Source organism: Lagenorhynchus albirostris, chromosome 9, assembly GCF_949774975.1.
Source record: "Lagenorhynchus albirostris chromosome 9, mLagAlb1.1, whole genome shotgun sequence".
NCBI lineage: Eukaryota > Metazoa > Chordata > Mammalia > Artiodactyla > Delphinidae > Lagenorhynchus > Lagenorhynchus albirostris.
The window spans coordinates 90735251-90758780 of record NC_083103.1 but is presented as its reverse complement, the minus strand read 5'-3'; the positions used below and the strand labels follow the sequence as shown (position 1 = coordinate 90758780).

Genomic DNA, 23530 nt, shown 5'->3' with positions numbered 1-23530 from the left:
CACACGCTCTGGAGCCCACGCGCCACAACTAGAAAAGAGACAACCCACACGCCACAACTAGAGAGACGCCCGTGTGCCACCACAAAAGGTCCTGCATGCCACATCTAAGACCCAACGCAGCCAAAAACATAAAGACAATAAATTTTAAAAATAAATAAATATATTTTTAAAAAAGATCCTATGACCTACAAAGTCAAACATATTTACCATCTGGTCCTTTTGTAGGAAACGTTTGCTGACCCCTGGTGTGGATGGAAAGTGTTTTCTCCTTCTCCTGGAGGAAACTGGCATGGCTCTGAGACATCCAAGGCAGAACCCTGGGCATGGGGAGTATTCCCAAGACAGGCCACATCATTCTTCCCCCAGCATTTGCCGGCTGTGGACATGGACCACCAGCAGCACAGCCTGAGCAGGAAAAGCTGAACAGGGTGGATTCCGAGTGGGGACCACTGCTGCAGGCTGCAGTACTGCCTTTGGAAGTACTGGGAAGCACTAGATATATCACTGTGACTGCAGAGATGAGGACCTGAAAGCCAGCTGACACAGGGCTTCATCTGCATTCTCAGTGCCTGGAGTAGGAAAGGTACTTGGAGGGTGCTAAACAAATGTTTGCTGAATATTTCTTAAATGAGAAAGGAATTGGTGGCATGCAGTGTAGAAACTGAGTTTTATCACAACCGCTCTGGAAGACAATGCCAGTAGTAAAGAGAGTGGATGCCTACAGCCCAGAACTGCAATCCTCTCTCTTACTAGAGCTCAAGATATCTCTTCTCAGCTGCTTTGGCAACTAATATCAAAGATAATAATATTAGAGCTAACAATAAATAAATATTGTGTGCTTATCAAGTGCCAAGCATTTATTCTAGGTCCTTTATATGTAGCAATTCATTTGTATTCTTTTGATAGGAAATACTATTTTAATCTCATTTTACAAATAAGGAGGCAGACACAGAGAGGTTATGTAACTTGCCCAAGGAGAAACAGCTAGTAAGTAACAGAGCCAGATTTTGAAAATGGGATGATCTTTGTAAAAAAAAATTGGATGCTGAGATTATCAGAGCTGCTGACCTTTTTGCTGAATCCAGTGAGTTTTCTTTTTGCTGTCACCTAAGAATTTATTGATTCATTTAACAAATCTTTAGTAGTGTGCCCTGTGTCTTTTCTGTTTTGCCTGCAATTGGTCTAGAGGTGGGCATGTTAGTCTGGTCAGTAAGACATAGGAAGCCAGCTGGGGCTTCTGAAAGATTTTCCCCCATGAGAACTCCACTCACAGGCACAGGCAGAGTAGAAAGATGGATATGACCGGGATGCCTGATCATGCTGTACAGCCACCACTTTCTCCTGCAAGTGCCTACGTCTGCATTTCTTCTTTGTGAGATTAATAAACCCCTATTTTTTAAACCATTTTTTAGTCAGATGTTCTGTCAATCAGACAGTCTCCAGCCCATTATCCTGTTATAGTGCCTTCATAGCTCTGATCGCTATCAGAAAGTATCTCATTCATTGATTAGTTTCCTTATCTTCCTGTCCCCCCACTTCCTCTTCTAGAACATAAACTCCCAGAACGGGGTTCTAACCTCCGCTATTCACTGCTCTGTGCCCAGAGCCTAGACCATGTCTGGCCAAAGGGTTGGGGAATCCAAATATAATCCCAAGAGGCTCACAGTTGAGTGGGGAAACAAAAAGTGTTACCATAAATGTCCTCTTAGAGGTAAAAATCACAGAAGACTAATCTGCTCAGGGACTGTGCCTTACAAAGTTGTTGTGGGCCATCTGGTCTCAGCTTCTTCCCCTGGCATCCAACCCCCCTCTTCCCCCCCACCAGCCAAAATTGCATAGGTCAAAGTAGAAAACCTATCGTTTGAAAGCTTGTTTTAAAAAGGAATTGCTGTTTTTAAAAGAGGTTGAAACCAGGAAATCCTGTTTTAAAAGTAGGCTTATGTTTTCCTTTGCTGTTATGCAAATGTAAACAAGGGCCATTGCCTTGGGTGGGCTGGGGGGTAACCAAATGCAGACGTTTTCAGACGCTGTGGCCTTCATTCTGGGTGGAGGTAGATGGCACAGTTTTGGGAGAGCCCAGTCTCCACAGACTTTGCTGCTTCCTTGGAGCCTGGGTGACTGGGGCTGGCTGCTGGGGAGCTAAGGGGGCTGCCTTCTGGGAACAGTTACTTGGAGAAAGGATGCGCAGGTCTGACCCTCCCCACCTGCTTACAGGAACAGAGCTGGACTTGGCCTTCTTGATGCAGCCTGGACTGGCCTGTTAGTGACCTTCAGGACAGAATCTCTAGACCTCGTAAACAGGTTAGAATGTTGTGATGTGAATGTCCTATGATAATTGAACAGTTGGAAATGTCTCGGAAATGGACCAATACTGTGTCATTTACAACCAAGTAAACAAAAATGTACTGGTGTTGGACTCTCCTGCCCTGATGTGATTGTCATTGCACGTCGGGGGGAGTGGGGAGGAAGGACGCTCCCTTGTGAGAAGCAGAAATGTCCACTGTCAGTAATCCTAGGAAGAGAGAAATCTTGGGATGAGAAATGAAGACTAGAGAAAGGGGCCTCAGACCAGGGTGAAGAGGAAACTCCTTCTCTCTCTCTCGGGTAGGGGAAGGCAAACTGTTTTTTAATAAACATCTAAATAATAGATATTTTAGGCTTTTCAGGCTATACATACAGTTGCTCTCATAATTACTCAGTTCTACCATCACAGCAGGAAAACAACCACAGACAGTACACAAATGAATGGCCATGGCTGTGTTCCAATAAAACTTTACAAAATGGGCAGCAGGCTGGATTTGGCTCCTGGGTCGTAGTTTGTCAACTTCTGTTTTAGAGCCTCGGGGTGACGGGCATAGGACCCAGAAAGGGTGGTCGTGCCATATGGAGGTATGCTAAGTAGATGAGTAGATGCTTGGCCAACAGTTATGCCAACAGGCTACCTTCCAGGACCCTCTACAGATGCGGGCTCTGAGATACTTGTTTCTTTCTTTCTTTTTTTCTTTTTTGGCCACACAGCGTGCCTTGAGGGATCTTAGTTCCCTGACCAGGGATTGAATCCAGGCCCTCAGCAGTGAAAGCATGGCGTCCTCACCACTGGACAACCAGGGAATTCCCAAAGATACTCGTTTCTAATAGCACCTGTAAGACAGGGTCTCTTTTCTCTCTTGCTAACTCGTAAACTTCTCTTCAGGTATAAAAGTCGCAGCCTTGGCTCCGGTGTGTTGAGGGAAGTAAAAGAAAGGCCTACCCCATTCTTGAGACCAAGAGGCAAAAGTGACAGCTGTTCTCTGACCCTGGGTGGTGGTAGCACCAGTAGACCCCAGAGGAGGACACGGTTCCCAGAGAAGGCAAGAAGTGAAAAACAGGGGAAGCCTGTTCCTGGGAGAGAAGAAGGCATCAGGGCCTCCAGGAAATGAGGAGTGAATAACTGCAGACACTTCTCTGTAGGCATGTGTGGGCTTAAGCCATCATAACTGGGATATTCAAGGAAAATGAGGTATTCTTTTGTAATCATAGGCAGTGAAGACTAGACATGCCCATTGGTCATGTTGGAGTCCTCATAACACCAGCACACATGGGGAGCACAGAGTAGGTGGTCAACCAATGGTTCCTAGGCAGACTGACCACTCCAACCCTGCCCTAGATGAACCATTGGGCCCCAGCCATTAGCCTCTACTCAGAACAATGACCATGGCAGTTAGAACCAAGGATTGAAGTCAGCTGGGTAAGCCAGAGGAATTGCTTTAATGGCGATCCCAAGGTATCATACAGATGTGCTCAGCTTCCGCCCCACCAGGGAGAAAAGCCCTTCATTGCTGGCCATGTTGGAAGAATAACTTTGGGAGATCACTTCAAACTGTTCAATGGTGTAGCCGGCCTCCCTCACGGCAGCCTCCACTGCCTCGCGGCCCAGGCAGAGGCTGGAGAACCTCTGCTCGCCGATCATGTAGTAGCTGCTCTTCAGAGCGTCCACGAGCACCAGGAAGCCCCCCGGCTTCAGCAGGCTGCCGAGGTTCCTGAGGGCCGCGCGGTAGGCAGGGAGGTCCGGGCAGGCGGCGTCCAGGCACAGCGTGCTGAGCAGGCAGTCGGCCGGGGGCAGTGGGACAGCCCCCAGAGGCCAGCTCTGAGTCACGTCACACTTCAGGACCTGCTTGATCGCCCGCCTCAACTTCTCCTCCTTCTCTGGCCCCTTGACCCTGAAACACACAAACCGACAAAGATCACTGGCTACCCCACTCATGGGAACCCCAGATCTCTTAGATCAGGAATGAAAATGGCAGTGTTGTCCCAAAGGGTATAACCTTAGGGCCATCCCTGTTGTAAAAACAGATAAAGAAGAAATGAGGGACCATTTTGGTATCTGAAGGTGACCATATTACCTTGTGCTGGGTTAAATCTTTTTACAAAGTAAATAATAATATGGAAATGATAATAAAAATACCTAGTTGCCTGCTTCTACAGTGGACTGCCCCCATGAAATTCTTCTTCTACTGCTTAGAATAGTGCCTACATCATTTATTATTGTTGTTATTATTATCACCCTTGTTCCCTCTACCAAACTGTAAGGTAGTGACTGTTTGGCCACATCTATCAAGCAATAATGGCTTAAATGCAGAAATGGTATCTTTGTAGTAGCTGCTGACCAATAGGAGGTCATCCATGGACATTCGTAGAAACTGTTGATCATGTCACACAGCTGTGGCCAGGGCCTTTCTAGAAAGATGAAAACTCCTTGTTTCCATTCTCAGGCTCCAAAAGATATTGCAGATAGGGAGTATGTTTCCTGATGGAGATAGTTTTCTTGGTAGCCTTGCTAGGAATCCTATCCTTTTCTGCCAAATCAATGGGGTTTCTTGAGAGAAAATTCGTTAATGACAGGAGAAAAGGCAAGGGCAGGAGATGGAATCCAGTGCCTCAGATCCTTTTGGAATTTATTAGTGGAGGAATAAAGGAACAAACTAACCAATGAACAAAATTAAATAAACACATAGAGTAAGCAAGAGAAACTGGAGAAAGGGAACAGACAAAGGAAAAGAAGTAGCAGAAAATCAGAGAGGTAAGACAAAGAGAGGAATCGCTGAGTGTATAAAGTGCCCAGAAGGCCACTGAGTCCAAATAGTATGAGTGATGATTGAGTATCCAACACTTTGAGGAAGTTAATCAACAAAGCACCAGGGTTGCAAATCCAGGCTTATGTGCAAGAAACACACAGTCGCTGGCTCCAGAGAAGACAGCCACTCAGGCAACGATGCTTGATAGAGAGAACGGAGGATGGCCCAACATCAGAGCAAATGAGAGAGATTTATACTGGGACCATTTCTGGTCATGAGGAAAAGTTGATGGTTTAAAGAAAACTTGGAGATTTACCTCCAAGTAGAATGATCTGAGATAACAGCAATTAGCTGTGGGCATCCTATTTAAATACTTAGTTAAAATCTAAAGCCTAGTGTGTATAATCAGTTATTTACAAACATCCTTTAATTGTGTTATAATTTTCCATTTAAGAAGCTTAGTAAGCATAAGAAAAGATGCTCAATATCGCTGACATCAGAGAAATGAAAATCAAACCATGAGATACCACTTTGCACCAACTAGGATGATTATAATAAAAAAGACAGATAATAACTAAGTGTTGGCAAGGACATGGAGAAACTGGAACCTACATACACTGTTGGCGAGATGGTAAAATGGTCCAGCTACTTTGGAAAACAGTCTGGAAGTTCCAAAAAAAAAAAAAAAAAAGTTTAACATAGAGATTTAACATGACCCAGGAATTCTGTTGGTTTTTTTTTTTAACATCTTTATTGGAGTATAATTGCTTTACAATGGTGTGTTACTTTCTGCTTTATAACAAAGTGAATCAGCTATACATACACATATATCCCCAAATCTCCTCCCTCTTGCGTCTCCCTCCCACCCTCCCTATCCCATCCCTCTAGGTGGTCACAAAACACCGAGCTGATCTCCCTGTGCTATGCAGCTGCTTCCCACTAGCTATCTATTTTACATTTGGTAGTGTATATATGTCAATGTCACTCTCTCACTTCGTCCCAGCTTACCCTTCCCCCTCCCCGTGTCCTCAAGTCCATTCTCTATGTCTGTGTCTTTATTCCTATCTTACTCCTAGGTTCTTCATAACCATTTTTTTACTTAGATTCCATATATATGTGTTAGCATACGGTATTTGTTTTTCTCTTTCTGACTTATTTCACTCTGTATGGCAGACTCTATGACCCAGGAATTCTAATCATAGGATTATACCCAAGAGAAATGAAAACATGTGTCCACACAAAATCTTGTCCGTGAGTATTTATAGCAGCATTATTCATAATAGCCAAAAGATGGAAACAACCCAAATGTCCAACAAATTATGAATAGATAAATAAAATGTGGTCTATCCATACAATGGAATATTATTCAGTAATAAAAATGAACGAACAACTGACACAGGCTACAACATGGAAGAACCTTGAAAACATGATGCTCAGTGACAGAAGCCAGACACAAAAGACCACATATTGTATGATTCCATTTATATGAAATATCTAGAAAAGACAAATCTGTAGAGACTGAAAGCAGACCAGTAGTTGCTAGGGGCTGAGAGGATTGGGGGAAGGACAATGATTGCTTATGGGTATAGGGTTTCTTTGGGGAGTAATGAGATGTTCTAAAATTGTGCTGAGGATCACACAATTCTGTGAACATACTAAGAACTACTGAATGGCACCCTTTACATGGGTGAATCGTATGTTATGTGAATTTTATCTCAATAAAGCTGTTCTATTAAAAGAGAGAGAGAGAAGACTTGCCCGCTGGTGCAGTGGTTAAGAATCCGCCTGCCAATGCAGGGGACACGGGTTTGATCCCTGGTCTGGGAAGATCCCACATGCCGCGAAGAAACTAAGCCCGTGCACCACAACTACTGAGCCTGTGCTCTAGAGTTCATGTGCCACAACTACTGAGCCTGTGCGCCACAACTACGGAGCCTGTGCTCTAGAGTCCGTGAGCCACAACTACTGAAGCCTGCGCACCTAGAGCCGGTGCTCCGCAACAAGTGAAGCCACTGCAATGAGGAGCCCACGCACTGCAACAAAGAGTAGCCCCTGCTCGCCACAATTAGAGAAAACCTGCTCGCAGCAACGAAGACCCAGTGCAGCCAATAAATAAATAAATAATTTTTTTTAAAAATGCCAACCAAAATATTAAAAAAAAAAAAAAAAGAGGGCTTCCCTGGTGGCGCAGTGGTTGAGAATCCACCTGCCGATGCAGGGGACACGGGTTCGTGCCCCAGTCCAGGAAGATCCCACATGCCGCGGAGCGGCTGGACCCATGAGCCATGGCCGCTGGGCCTGCGCGTCCAGAGCCTGTGCTCCGCAACGGGAGAGGCCACAGCAGTGAGAGGCCCGCGTACTGCAAAAAAAAAATAAAGAGAGAGAGAGAGAGAGAAAAGCTTTGCAAGATATTACTTTCAGGGAATTCCTACTGACCAATAAACTGGGAGATACAGGAAATGATAATTTCCTTTGACTGGGTCTACCTGTTCCCCTTTTTCGGGTAGAAATGGTAGTAGGGTGACAAATTTGTCCTAGTGGTCTGCACTTTTCTGGTTTTTGCACTGAAAATCCCATGTCCTGGGAACCGGTCTCAGTCCTGGACAAACCAGGAGGGTTAGTCGTTCTAAAAATAGGGAAATCACTTACAAAGCTTCCACCCCACCTGACAGAGCATGCATAATTTGACAGATCATTTTAAGAATAAAAAATAATAATTCAACATTATGAAAGTCTGTGTGAAACATGGCTTTGAAGAGGTAAATTAATCTAGAATAGAAAAAATTCAAATAACCTATCCTCACCTATGGATAACTTAAGTGTATACAAAAAGCTAAACAAGTGACAATGTAGTGTTCTTTTGAACATGTCCAGAGATGATGCTGTCTCTTGGGAACATTATGGTAATCTGTATTTAAGTGATTACATCAGAGGCCGGTTGGACCTCTGGGCCCTACTGTGTATGAAGCTATTTTAAAAACACAAGTTGCCACAGAACTAGTACTTGCCAGTTAGATGATGATGGAAATTGTTCCCAAACTGTGAGACACACTGTGAAATCTGGAAAGCTGGCAGAGAAGGTGCCAATTTGAGAGGGAAATTTGTTAGAAACACCCACTGTCGTGGATACCTGCTTGTCTTCGGACGCACTACAAACACTGGTGAACTCAGTTGCTGAGGCAGCCATGTAAAGATTACACCTCAGGGCTCCTCGGGGCCTGTGATACACCTGCAACGAAATGGACTCATCTGGAGACACAGGCAATTACCACTCAGCTTCATGTTTAGCTCAAGGGGTAGGGAATAAATACACACCAGAAAAATGTTATGCAGTTTTACAGAAAGCTAACCACCGTGTGGCCATTTCTCTAGCTCTAAAGATCTAGCCTTTCAAAGGAATCAATATGCCAAAAAAAAGGAGCCGCATCCTCTGTAAATATGCTTCTATAAAAGCCTGAAGGAACTGGGGAGGGAGAGGGGGAGGAAAGGATAGCATGGGACTCCTGGGAAGAACACTTCGTAAGATTGTCTGTCTGGACCCTAGGTAGTTATCCTGAGATTTAAAGCAGGATCTTCCTGCCCTGACGCTGCAAGGCGGGTCGTGAATCAGAATCCCCTGGACACGTTTTTTCCATTCCACTTACCTCCCCAAGCCCCATCCCCAGAGGTTCCAGCAGGCCCTCCTGAGGGAAAACCATCAAGATGTGTAAAGGAAATGAAAAGCTGAATAAGCTTGGATGTCAATGTGAGAATTGTAAGAGCAAAAGGACTCATCACTGGTGAACCTTCGATACAGGCCACAGCTGAGTGACGCTAGGAGGCAACGTCTGGAAAGCAAAATGCATGCAGTCCCTTCTTTTATAAATATTTTTTGACCTTCTATTGTGTGCCAGGAAGAGCACCGGGCAGTGGAGACCTAAGATGGGTCAATGAGAAACAAATCCTATCCTCATGGAGATTACAGTCTGGTGTGGGAGGAAGACATAATCCGATGATCACCCACAAAACTGAAACATTAAAGCTGTGATGAATGCCAGGCAGGAGGGGCACATGGCACTAAGAGAAGAATACTAGGAGCTTGACTCAGTGTAGAAACATCAGGGATAGCTCCTCCAGAAAGGAGTCAGGTGAGCAGAGAAACAGAGGATAAATAAGTAGGAGTGAACTAGACCAAAGAGAGTAGGGAGGGAGGAGGATACTCCAGTAAGAGGAAATAGCAAGAGCAAAGGCCCTTTGGTGGGAAGAAACATGGAGAGGAGAATGCCAGCGTGGCTGAACCTCAGAAAACAAAACAGGGCATGGCAGAACGGGAGGCAGAAAGGTAAGCTCCCACCCGTTGACATGGAAGCTGCTAGTCTAGGGACCACAAGACAGGTGCCAGACTAGACAGGGCTTCGTGGAACATGTTAAGAATTTTGCTTTTTAATCCTAAAAGCCATGGGGAGATATTAAGGGGGTGCTAAGGAAAGGAGTGATATGATCAGGTTTATACTTTGAGGCAATCAATTTGGGACAAGAATGGAGGTGGGAGGCCAGTTAGGAAGGAGAGGTTGGTAGCTTGGACCAAGAAAACAGCTTGCATGGAAAATACTGGAAGAAATATACTGGTTTAAGAGGAACTCAGGAAGTGAAGTGGACAGAACTTGCTGCTGGTCATGAAACATGACTGACAGGGAGATGACAGGACTGACTTCCAGGTTTCTGGCTTCTCCAATTAATTATATGATGATGCCATTCAAGGAGATAAGAATACTAGAAATAAAGCAGATTTGGGGAAGATCATAGCTCTATTTTGGGCACATTAAGTTTGAGATGCTTTGACACACAGGAATAGAAATGTTTACCATTTGAAGAAATGGACAGTTGAAGGTTTTTCGTCCTGTTAATTTCCTCCAAGAGATAATGCAGTGAGAGCCCGTGCTCAAGAGAAAGACATCCTTGTAAAAGGCAAAAGCTTTTCCCAGTCATCCCTGAGACAATCATCATGACCACCAAGGTGGCGAGTTTGAGAAAGAATATCAATCTTTTACAAGACTTGGGAATACAGGGATGCTTTGGGATAGAGGCATTTCACTAGTTCACAGAACAAATTTGGCACAGGTGTGTCTATTGGGCGCCCTAGACAACATCTTTCTCAATAGATAAGAAAATCTTTGTATGGAAAGTATTTATTTCAGAGAACCGCCACCTCTACAGGTGCTCAAGCTTTCTCCTGTCAGGTACACGGAGCTAAGTGGAGGAGCTGCTGTCTGTAGAGGCAACCAGGAGGGGCTCCAACTTCCCCAGACCCCTGCCCCAAGGGCTGAGGGCTGAGGAGAACCTGCAGAGCACACCTCTAACACATCCCCACCAGCGTGTCCTGACATACCTGTTGGGGAGCTCCCTTCCAAACACCAGTGCTTCTCAAACTGTAAAATGCATACAGTCCCCTGCAGATCTTGTTAAAATGCAGATTCTGATCCTGTAGGTAGGCCTGAGAGTCTGCATTCCTAATAAGTTCCCAGATGATATGGAAGCTGCTCGTCTGTGGACCACAAGGCAACGTGTTCCAGGTTCCAGGTGCCAGAGGTAAGTTAATGCTGTTTCTAGGACTTCTTAAGGTGACGCTCATTTTCCTTGCTTCGTTCTTGAGTAGTTAGTTATATCTTAGTATTTGACTTGCTGATTTGATGAATATGTATAGTGTGAGACAAGAATTTGGTACCAGTGTCTTACAACTTTTCGGATAATTGTAAAAATGAGTGGTATCTAAATGTCTGAGTCACACTCCAGAGGAACAGGAGGAAGAGTAAGTAGACAGCTCAAATTGTCTCTGGAAGCAGTCAGCATAAGAAATAGCTTCAGATAAAGAAGAAATAATCTCAGGGGAAATAGGTTATGGGTTGATAGAGGAACTTGAAGATGCAAGAAAGACATTAGTTGAATGGGATCACTATCATTCTCAAAACAGTTGAAGCCACAGGATCTAGCAGAAGGATAAGGGTGAGAATGCAGAATTTTACCACCAAAAATACAGTTCCTTAGTCTGACAGAGTGATTGGGAAGGGACAGTGTCTCAGGAACAATTGTTACGAGCTGACGATTCTCGCTTGAGATAAGTAATGCTTTCAGTATCCTGCTAGATGTTAAGGGTTCATTTCTGAATAAGATGGAAAGGCTTGTGATAGCTAGGGAAATTGAGAGCAAAGTTCTAAAAGCCTCTTGACGCATGATTTGGTCCCTGGAAAGATGTGCTGTCTGACAACGACTAAGAACTTTTTGATAAACTTTCCCTGATATTCTATAAGTCCTGGGAAATTCCTTATTTAATAATTTTGAATATTGTCTAAATCCTCATCACTACAGTTTTCTTCTAGTTAATGTCAATTTCATTCTGTGAAATCACATAGTCCATTTAAAAAGTTTGAAATTACTGTTATCTTGAAGAACATATGTGATGTTTGAAGGCTCTAGCCAGCATAAAATTCTAAGTAAGGGGTTTACAGGTTAAAATGGCATGTGAAAAGAGCCTCTCTTGATTTCTTACTTAATGCGGTGGAATAACGTGGAGCAATGTTTAAGCAATATTAAACAATTTTACAATGTTGCTCATGAGTAAGGGCACCAAAAATACCTTCCCAATATTCATGGGTGTAGGAAATATGTCACATTTGCGTTCTTCTTGAAAAAGGTCCAAAGACTTACTCAGTTGACTATGACATGAATCAGAATTAAAAACTCAACAACTAAAAAAATCCTATAAAATGAGCATCAAATACATCCATATAATTGCAAATATGATTACAAACTGAGAGCATATGATGTTCAAAGAAAATATAAAAATACTTTAAATTACAATATTTGGATTTAAAATCTCAAAGTTTAACAATAAACTTTGAGAAGGAAGATGCCAGAAGGACTTTGGGTGTCAAAAATTGTTAAATTCCTCATATTACGAGGAAGAAAAGAATTATTGATTCTTACCTGATATTGATAAGCTGAGAGAATTTGTCTCCAGCAGAAATACATTATACAAAAACACTAAAAGAAGTTCTCCAGGTGAAGGGAAATGATGTCAGATAGAAGCCTAGATCTGTAGAAAGGAGTGAAGAATACTAGACAGGACAGATTTGTGGATAAACACAGAAGACTTTATATATATTTATTGAAAATACTACTGACTGATGTGAATATACTTAAAACTACAAAACTGTACACTTAAAGAATTAAGGTGATAAATTTTATGATATGTGTTTTCTTAACCAAAATTAAAAATAAAACAATAAAGCAAATAAAAGCACTACTGACTGCTTAAAGCAAAAATTATAACAGTGTATTATAGTGTTACAGTTTATACAGAATAAATATATGACAACAAGTGTATAAGGGGCAGGAGAGTGGGTTATAGGAATTACACTGTTGTAATATCTTACATTGTTCATGAGATGTTGCAAATATATTATGTAATTTCTAGAAAAATCATGCGCATGCATGCACACACACACAAAACACAAAAGAGGTCAACAGAGGAGATAAAAGTCAATAGAGGAGATAAAGTCATACTAAAAATGTGTATAATTATACTATATAAATGGAAAAACAAAAAATATTTCATTCACCAACAAGAAGCAGGACAAAGGTACAAATGAACACCAAACAGATGGGATAAATAGAAAATATATACCAAGATGGTAGATTTAGACTCAGCCATACAATATCACTAATTACATTAAATGTAAATTGAGTAAACAATCCAGTTAAAAGGTAGAAATTGTCAGGTTGGATTGAAAAGCAAGACCTACTACATGTTATTTGAAAACAAGTCATTTTAAATATAAAAACACGGACAGGTTGAAAACAAAAGGGTAGAAAAAGCTATACCATTTATATTATTTATCGATTGTTACATAACAAATTATGCCCAAACTTAACAATTTAAAATGACAAACATTCATCTCACAGTTTCTGCAGGTCAGATACTTGGGTACAGATTAGCTGAGTGTCTCTGGTGCAAGGTCCCTCATGAGACTGCAGTGTTGGCCAATCTCAGAGTTGTCCAGTGTCATCTGAAGGCCCACCTGGGGGTAAATTTGCTTCCAAACTCACTCCTTAGGACAAGTGAGTGAGTGTAAGAGAGAGCACCCAATAGGGAAGCTGTACTCTCTTTGTATCCTAATCTCAGAATTGATGTCCCATCACTCTACAGCACCATATTTGTTAGAATCCAGTCATTAAATCCAATGGATATTCATGGGGAGAGAATTAAGCAAGAGCATGAATACATGAAGTGAAGATTAGTGGGGACCATCTTAGAGGCCCCTCCCACCTTATGCCATCAGCAAGAATAAGAAGGCTGGTGTGGCCATATTAATATCAAAGTTGACTTCAAAACAAAGTGTATTACTGGAGGTAAAGGGAGATATAATGATAAAATAGTCAATTCATCAAGAAGACATAACAACCCTAAAAGTGTATGCTGCTGATAACAAGCTTCAAAATGCATGAAGCAAATGTTGACAGAATTATGAGGAGCAAGAGATGAATCCACAATCATAATTTGAGATTTTTAACATCTCTCTCTCCCAGTAATTGATAGAATAAGTAAACAAAAAATCATGTAGAGAATTTGAACAATATTATCAATCTACCTGACTGAATTAATATTTATAGAAACGACACCAACAACTGGACAATATACATTCTTTTCAATGTAGAGCACATAGAAGGTTCACCAAATAGACCATATGCTGGGTCACAAAATAAAACTCTGACTACAATGAAATTTAATTGCAAACCAGTAACAATATCTAGAAAAAAAATCCCAACAATTTTGGAAATTAAGCAACACAATTACAAATAATGGATGGTCAAAGAAGAAATCACAAAGAAAATTAGAATATATGCTGAATTGGATAATAACAAAAATATGACACATCAAAAATCATGGGATGCAGCTAAAAGAGTGCTGAAGGAAAGTGTGAGAATAAATGACCTAAGCTTCTATCTCAAGAAGCTAGAAAAAGAAGAGCATATTAAAACTAAAGTAAGTGAAAGACAGAAAATAAGAAAAATAGGAGTAGAAATCAGTGGAATACACAATGGACAACTGAGAAAATCAACAAAGCCAAGAGCTGGTTCTTTGAAAAGATTAATAAAATGTATCATCTTTAACAAGATCAATCAAGATTAAAAAAAAAAGACAAATTGCCAATTTTAGAATGAAAGAGGGACAATCACCAAAGATCCTACAGACATTAAAAGAGTAATAAAGGGATATTGTAAAAAAAACTTTATGACAATAAAGTTGACAACCGAGATGTAAAGGACAAATTCCTTGAAAAATAGTACTTATCAAAACAGACAAAAGAAGAAATAGACAATCCAAATAGTCATTAAAGGAATACTCTTCTTAATAAAAAACTTCCTCACACAGGAAGAAACCTTCATGTTCAGATAGCTTCATTGGTGAATTCTATCAATCATTTAAGGAAGAAATAATACAAACTCCTTCAAAAATTAGGGGAGGAAGAAACACTTCCAAATTATTATATGAGTTAGCATCATGCGGATATCAAAATCTGCCAAGCATATAACAAGAAAATAGATTTATAGCTCAATATCCCTCATAAATATAGATGCAAAAATCCTTAAAAAATATTGGCAAATCACATCCAGTAATACATAAAAAGATTACTACTTCATGACCAAGGGTTTTATGCCAGTTTGGTTTAAATACCAAAAATCATCCAACATAATTCATGTTCTCAGAATATGGAGAAACATCACATGACCATCTCAGTAAATGCAAAAAAAATTTGTGACAAATTTAAACATTTGATTAAAACCCCCCAAGAAACTAGAAATACAAGGGAACTTAGTCTGATAAAGAATTTCTATGAAAAACCTATAAATAATGTCATTCTTAATGATGAATCATTGAACATTTTTTCCTTAGATATGGAAAAAAACACAAATGTCTGTCCTTATCATTTTTGTTCAACATTGTTTTGGTGTTCCTAGTCAATGTAATAGGGCATAAAAAATAAAGGCATAAAGTTGAAATAGAAGAAGTAAAAGTATTTTTATTTGTATATCATATAAGAATGTACATAGAAAATACTATGGAATCTACCAAAAATGATTAAAATTAATTAGCACAATATTTTGTAATAAACTATAATGGAAAAGAATAGAAAAAAGAATATAGATATATACATATATATGTTAAATGAATCACTTTGCTGTACACCTGAAACCAACACAAGTATTGTAAATCAACTATATTTCAATATAAAAAATAAAATAAAATATGAAATTAATGAAGTCAGCAAGATCTAATATACAAAAAATCAATTGTACATCTATATACTAGCAGATGAAACTAATAAAATGAAATTGAAATTTAAAAGATATAATCAACAGTAGCATTAAAAAACATGAAACACAGGGACATTTTAACAAAATATATGCAAAATATGAGAACTGAGAGAAACTGAAGTCCTAACTAAGTGTAGAGACAAACCATGTTCATGGACTGGAGATGCAATATATCCATTCTCCTAAATTGATTTGTAAATTCAAAGAAATTACAATAAAAATCTCAGTAAACTTTTTTTCTTTTTTTGCGGTACGCGGGCCTCTCACTGTTGTGGCCTCTCCCGTTGCGGAGCACAGCCTCCAGACGCGCAGACTCAGCGGCCATGGCTCACAGGCCCAGCCACTCTGCGGCATATGGGATCTTCCCAGACCGGGGCACAAACCTGTGTCCCCTGCATCGGCAGGCGGACTCTCAACCACTGTGCCACCAGGGAAGCCCTCAGTAAACTTTTTTTGAAGAAATCTACAAGTTTATTCTAAAAGTAATGGCACTAAATTTGCCAAAATATCTTGCAAAGTACAAAGTTGGAGGACTCAAACTCTCTGATTTCAATACTTACTATCCCTGGTAAAGGGAATAAAAGACCAAAAAACCCAGTGGAAGTTTAGTGACTCAGCATGATACCAAAAAGTTTAATTGGGAACACAAGGTAAAACTTTTATTCATACTTCTGTACTATAAGGAATTGTACCACCAATGAGTCATCTTGATAACTTAGATTTGACAATCCACATTTACTACCAATAAGACAATGTAGCAACAGTAGGTAAGAAAATGAATATACAGTTTAGAATACTCCTAATAAGCCGAAGCCATCAGACCTTTAAAAGAAAATGGGAGGGTTAAAGAAATAGAAGCAGAATTTAGAGACATTTTCAGAAGAGAACTTGACTCAGGAATAAACAAAAGTTGGTAAATAGATGGGAATCAAATATAAGTGCAAGTATAGAAAAATGAATTGACCATCAATCACTCCAGAAGAACATGGAGGTAGGCATACTCCTGAGCGACATGTTGAGAACACATGATTTTATATTCATACTTGGGATTCAGGAATGGTACCTCAATCCCCCTGTTGTTCGAGTTCAGGAACATGGGAGTCATCCTTGATACTTCCCTTTCCTCATTCCCACTAACCAGTCGCTACCAGCTCTTATTCATTCTCTCTCAAAAATTCATCTTAAAACCTTCTGTCTCTCTCCATCACCTAGTCCAAGCCACCATCCTCTCTCCCTTCTGCATCTCTTGTTCTCTAAACCTCCAATCGATTCTCTACACAATAGCCAGAGAGATCTTTGTAAATGTAAGTTGGGTCACATCACTCTCCTAGTTATACCTCTGATGTCTTCTTGTTACACTTGAAGTCCACAAGCATTAACTTGGCCTTGAAGGCCCTAAATGATTTGGCATGTGCCTGCCTTCCCTGATGTGAGCTCTAGGAGACAAGGCACCTCCTCTGCTAAACACTAGAACACAAAAGTGGTCTTTTTGTGCCATTGACAAAGGAGTCTCTGGGGTCTTGTCAATATTCATAGCAGCAAAGCCATGATGCTCCAGGCACTGATGGTCGGCTGGGCTGTAGAATGGGACAAGGGAATAACAAAGTGAAGTGCTCGACTCTTCACCTCTGGCTGGTAGTCTATTGCCAATTTCTTGCATGGGGAGAAATTAGTAATTTAAACAAACTTTCGCTTAAATTTACTTATAGATAGGGTACTATAAGATTTTGATCATTAGTTGTCAATATATAAAGCCCTAATTTTATGGATGGTGAGTAACAAATTCTTTTCCAATAATTCCTTTATGCTGCTAATCTCAGTTTAAAAACCTAGTCAGATTTTTGTTATATCTGGCGGTGTCAGCATTAGCCACTTTCACAGCAGAGATCTATGCATTTGGATGGCTAGCAACAGAGTGTCACTAGGGCGGCAAGCCCTGACCTGAAACCTTCTAGCGAGGAGCTGGTTTGGCCTCTTACTTGAAGTTTTCCTAAAACAAGGTCCTATAGTATCTGGCCTGCACACTGCATCCATACACAGGCCTGGAAAGGTTTTGTGACCACTCATCTTGGCTCAGTAACCAACTCTTCAGTTTTTTCAGCTATGTCTTCTGCAGTTCTGGTGCACACACACACACACACACACACACACATATGCACGTGCCTGCACGTGCGCACAACACGCATGTGCTTCACTCTCGTTCTCTCTCTCTAGCTCTCTCTTTCTCCATTTGGATTTCTCTTTGGTCCCTCTCTCTCTGTTTCCTTTGCTTTTCAACTTGGACTCTAAGGATAATTTTTGGTTCTGAAAAATGAACTGACACACAGGTACCCTAAGAAAGCCAGGAAGAAGACCCGAGTTTCTCTACCTGTTCCCTTCAAGCTCACACACATAGGTCACCACTGGGGACCAGTCAAAGGCCCCTGGCTCCTTCTTCAGCCACTTCTCCAGCTCCCGCAGGTTCTGATCAGTATAGTCAGTGGCGATGATCTCCTTGAAGGATTCACAGGCAGAGAGGAGCTGATAGATGGTGGGGCCAGAGCCAATGTCGATCAGGAGGTCTCCCTTCACACCATCTGGTTTAGAGGAGGGAATGAGGAAGGGGGTCAGGCATAATATGGTGGCAGATAGAGCTGATTTGCACTCTGTTTGCCAGGACTATGCTGGGGAGCCCCAAGGAGAGCCCCAAAGACAGACCATCTCTCTAGTCGCCCCTCTTCCCTCAATGTCTCTTTTTAAAACATTTTTTACTTTCCATTCCCCATTCAAGGGTAGAGCATGTTGCTGGTATATTTTTAGCTCTTGGAGGAGGAAAAAAAAGATCTGCATCTGGTGTACAGACCCCTGATCCAGAAAGACTGCCACACAGATAATGTAAAAACTATTAAGGAATGCTTTGAGAGAAAGTTAAATTTTTTTAAAAATTGAGTTTTTGTAATGTCTTTCTCCAAAAAACATCCAGTTCTTCAAAAAGCATCCTCCCTTCATGGGAGGTCTTTATCTCATGCACATTCACAACATTCCTTTGAGTTAGGAATAGAATAATTACTAGAATCTCCATTTCTCTTTTTTTAAATTTTTTTTTGATGTGGACCATTTCTAAAGTTTTTATTGAATTAGTTACAATATTGCTTTTGTTTTATGTTTTGGTTTTTTGGCCATGAGACATGTGGGATCTTAGCTCCCCAGTCAGGGATCAAACCCGCACCCCCTGCATTGGAAGGCAAAGTCTTAAACCACTGGACCATTAGGGAAGTCCCTAGAATCTCCATTTCTTAAGTGAAATGTCTGGCTAGTGACCTAGCAAATCAATGTAGAATCAAGGACAGAACTCCAGTTTTTAGATTATCCTCTTGCAGGGCCAAAGGAGATAATGGATATAAAAGCACTTTGTAAACTAAAGTATCCACCCCAATGTTAGTTTTTATCCTGGTTAAATGAATGGGTGATGCCCAAAGGGCTGTCAAATAACAATGATTAGACACAAGAGTTATGCCCTGAGACTCTCTCTATATGACTCACATTTGGAGGGGAGACACACAGACAACAGACAAACTTACCTAGGCAAAATATCTTGAAAAGAGTTTTCAGAAGATGCCTAAGAATCTGTTTTTCTGCAGAGTGTCTGGACCCAAAGCTATAATATTTTTCTAGATAAGCCTGAGGGTTAAAATGGCTCAGATAAGTGTCCTTGGAGGTGAAGCCAGATTCCATTGTGTCTCGCTCCTGTGCCAACAGTCCACTGCCCTCCTTCTCGTCCCTCCAGAAGCCAGGGAGGCACCCTGCAGAAATTGTCTTCTTGAGTTTCTGGCTATCAATATTTCTTCCATCAGTTCAGCCCATCCCTTAAAGGTAGATGTTTAGTTAAACACTAACTGAGAGAAATATACCAGAAATGTTTTGGCAGTTCTAGGAAGTGACGAAATTCCTGGGGAAGGGAGCCTAAAAGAAGGGGGAAGGGGAAGGGGGAGGGCTATGAGCTGTATGCAATGCTCAGCCAAGGGGTGAAGTTCAGCTGCAATGGACGAGAGACAAGAAGACTCACCTGGGCTCACCAGGGAAGTTATTTAACTCATAGAAGAACCTCTAGGTTCAGACAGATGCGTCACCTTCCCATGGCACCATCATTCTTCTTGCAATGATTCTCCCAGGAAAGAGAGTCACAAATAATGGTTTAAATTTAAACAACTTAAGAAAGAAAAGAAAAGAAAAAGGAAAAAGGGAAAGATGAGGAGAGGAAATGTGCTCAGGGCTAAGGTATGTTGGCTAAAGAAGGAATCTCAGATGAAGTCTCGAAAGAGTAAAATAGCAATTTTTAAAAAGATCAATTAACTCTCTCCTTGTACTCTACACACCCCTTCATCCCCTCTCTGTAGTCTGCAGCTTCACCATCCTCCCCAGTGCCATTTCTCAGCAACTGGAAAGCACCTCCTCCCCAGCCCCCCACTCTTTCTTGTCAATCCATATCCTGACAGTTCTTTAAAAGTGAACTTTAAGCCCCATACTTCCTTAAAGAATTCCTTAAATTCCCAATTCTGAACTCATACTGCCCTTAGAATTAGTTCAACTAGCCAAGCACTTGATTTTGTGGTGGTGTCATGTATTTGTTTCTGGTTTTGTCTGTGTCAATTTTACTTCCCAAACTAAATTTTACATGTATGATACACTAAAAAACCACCTCCTTTAGATCAAGGACCATGGCTCGGTTCTCCTTATAACCCCTACTGCACATCACTGGGGGGTCTACCTAATAGGTGTTCAAAACACTGAGCGATTAGTTGACTGTTGTCATATTGTACTAAATGTAATTGCAGCAAATGCATGGTATTCCATGGGTGATGACTTAGTAAGGGCCCATTTGGTTACAAGGCAAAGAGACTCACACAAAGAAGCTCAGGGAACTTATTAATAGGAGACTATAATGGAAATAAATTGCAGGGTATCTAACTGGGTCTCATGGACCAAAAAAATCATTAGGCAGCTAATCTCTCTCTCTTTCTTCCCCTTCATTTTCTTCATCATCTTCTTCTTCCTCCTCCTCTTCTTTCCTCCTCCTCCTCCTCCTTCTTCTTCTCCTTCTTCTCCTTCTTCTCCTTCTTCTCCTTCTTCTCCTTCTTCTCCTTCTTCTTCTTCTTCTTCTTCTTCTTCTTCTTCTTCTTCTTCTTCTTCTTCTTCTTCTCCTTCTCCTTCTCCTTCTCCTTCTCCTTCTTCTCTCTCTCTCCCCCACTCCCTTCTGTGCAAACTGGCTTCTTCTTTTGAGCATCCACTATACACATGGCTCCATTCTGGCCATTCCATATGGTGGCCCTGGCCCCTGAGCTTAGAGAACCTTCTGACTCATCTCCTCACAGCTGGCTGACTATGTCTGCATGGTGGGGGCGGGGGAGTAAAGGATCTTTTCACCTCCCATTGCAGCAACTGATATGGGACACACAAATTGGCTCAGGTTATTGCAACTGCTGGATCTTCAAAAGTCAAATCACAGCCTTGAAGGATGTAGAATCAAAACAAGGTGTCTTTGGGAGTGGTTCTGAGGGGCTGCTGCACCACTGGTACTTCCTGCTTCTCCTGACTCCCCTGGGGATGGAATACAGCAGGAAGCATCCAGAACTCAGCCAAAAGACAGAAATTACCACCCTGATTTGCTACCAACAGTTTGTATGAAAATGGCAGTTAGAAAAACTAACTTTTGAGATTCTTAAGCCTCAGTTTGGTGTGTAAAATGGGGATAATAAGGGAGGAAAAAATTCTCCTCTATCCCCTTAGGGTCTCTTTCTGGACCTAAGAATTAAATGGACATAAGACAGGTTAACAGGAGAAAAGAATATACATTTAATAAATTTTTTTACATGTACAAGGGTGTCTTCACAGGAGAATGAAGACCTGAAGATGTGACCGGAGCAGGGAGCTTTTAGAACTTTTAGACAAAGAAATAATAAATTTGTGAAGAATTGACAAGACAAAGCCATTTGGGGTAGGATACTAAGTGGTAGAGAAGTAACTAAGATGGTAAAGATTGGTTCAACAAAGTTTGTTTGCATAGATTTCTCAGCCCCAAATTCCCTGTCTCTGGTGATTGAAATGTCTTCTTTCCTCCTGGTATAGGGAGGGTATCTTTCATATGGGAGTTTTATCTCCTGCTTTCAGGAAGAAAAAGAAGGGTCAGAGTATCCTTGTACCTGCTGTTTCTTTTTTTAAAAAATAAATTTATTTCTTTTATTTATGGCTGTGTTGGTTTTTTTTGCTGTGTGCGGGCTTTCTCTAGTTGCGGCGAGCTGGGGCTACTCTTCGTTGCGGTGCGTGGGCTTCTCATTGCGATGACTTCTCTTGTTACGGAGCATGGGCTCTAGGTGTGTGGGCTTCAGTAGTTGTGGCACGAGGGCTCAGTAGTTGTGGCTCGTGGCTCTCGAGCGCAGGCTCAGTATTTGTAGAGCATGGCTTAGTTGCTCCGCAGCATGCGGGATCTTCTCAGACCCACAGGCTTAAACATGTGTCCCCTGCATTGGCAGGCAGATTCTTAACCACTGTGCCATGAGGGAAGTCCTGTACCTGCTGTTTCTTAAGTGCCTTTGATTCAAAATAATGAATACGCCAAAGTGGTATATTTTAGGGTGATATATTTTGGTTTCCTTCAATAATATCTTTCCTATTCAAAGTTCTCTGTTCAAGATATTGAGAAATTTAAATCATAGCTTCCCTTATATTGAATCCTTACATTGGGAAATGTACCCTATGCCCACTGATGGGTAATTTACCAGGGAGCTTTAAAACTAATGGTTCTATAGCTTATATGTGGCCTTGATACTGTTGTACCCCTTTCCCCTTCACCTTATAATTCATTTTCCCACCCTTTTTAGAAGCCACCAAGGTTGATAGTCAGAATCAGATTTCACTATATATAAAAATCTGCTTCCTCATAAAGGCCCTCTACCCACTCTTACATGAATGTTTGTTATAATTAGGAATGTTTGAGTGCACGTATATAGGAAGAAACAAAGATCAAGAAGGAAAGAGAAAGGGAAGAAAGAAGGGAGAGTGAAAGGGTGGGAAGGAAGGCAAAATGAAAGAAAGAAAGAAAATATGCCATTCCCATCTAATCAGGGAGCTTGGTCCACTGGTAGCTTCTCTTTGCATGTGGTCAGCTGATAAAATATTTGGTTCATTATCTCAGGTCATGACCTCATGAGAAAATAGTTCTAAAATATTTAGTGCACAAAAAGTCAAAGTAGTGGGACACTCTTTCCCCAAATACCATACCCTAGACTCCAGAGGCTAGTTCAACTCTCTTCCTAGAATATACTATACAAACCCAAAACATAAACATTGCTTACATTTTTTTTAGAAAAAAGATTCTACATATTGACATATCAGTTTCCAGTAATAGGTCTGACTAGCTCTCAAGACATACCCTCTTTCTGAAAAGCACTAAAAGTATTATTGTAGATACAGATATATCATATTTTTATACATTTTATTATATATATGTGTGTGTGTATATATATATATATATATAACAGTAGAGAAGTTTAACCAACAAGATATAATTTTTTAAATTTATTTATTTTCGGCTGCGTTGGGTCTTTGTTGCTGTGTGCAGGCTTTCTTTAGTTTCGGCGAGTGGGCAGCTACTCTTCGTTGCAGTGTGCAGTCTTCTCATTGTGGTGGCTTCTCTTGTTGCAGAGCATGGGCTCTAGGCACACGGGCTTCAGTAGTTGTGGTGCACGGGCTTAGTTGCTCTGCGGCATGTGGGATCTTCCCGGACCAGGGCTCAAACCTGTGTCCTCTGAATTGGCAGGCGGATTCTTAATCACTGTGCCACCAGGGAAACCCCCAAGATATAACTGAAGAGAGAATTTATAAATTGAAAGATAGGCTAAAAGATATTATCCAAAATGTATACGAGAGAGAAAGAGAAATGGAAAATATGAAAAAGAAAGAGTATGAAGTGAAAAGGTCTAACGTGTTAAATTAGAGTCCCTGATGGAAAAGAGATATACAATGAATCAGAGTAACATTTGAAGAGGTAAAGACAGAGAATTTTCCAGAACTGATGAAAGTACTATATCAGAGTCTAGTCAAGAGACAGAAATTTGAACTGGAAAAATTTATAAGTTTAATAT

General features: G+C 41.0%; 1 protein-coding gene across 1 annotated transcript; it reads right to left on the bottom strand.

Annotated features, from left to right (window-relative positions):
• Nucleotides 1-3766: 3766 nt before the first annotated feature.
• Nucleotides 3767-19124, bottom strand: NNMT (nicotinamide N-methyltransferase). Its single transcript, XM_060157959.1, has 3 exons — nt 18971-19124; nt 17779-17986; nt 3767-4199 (listed from the first exon to the last, which is right to left on the bottom strand). Exons 1-3 carry the CDS (start codon nt 19122-19124, stop codon nt 3767-3769), a joined length of 795 nt encoding a protein of 264 aa, XP_060013942.1.
• Between the last annotated feature and the right edge of the window lie 4406 nt (nt 19125-23530).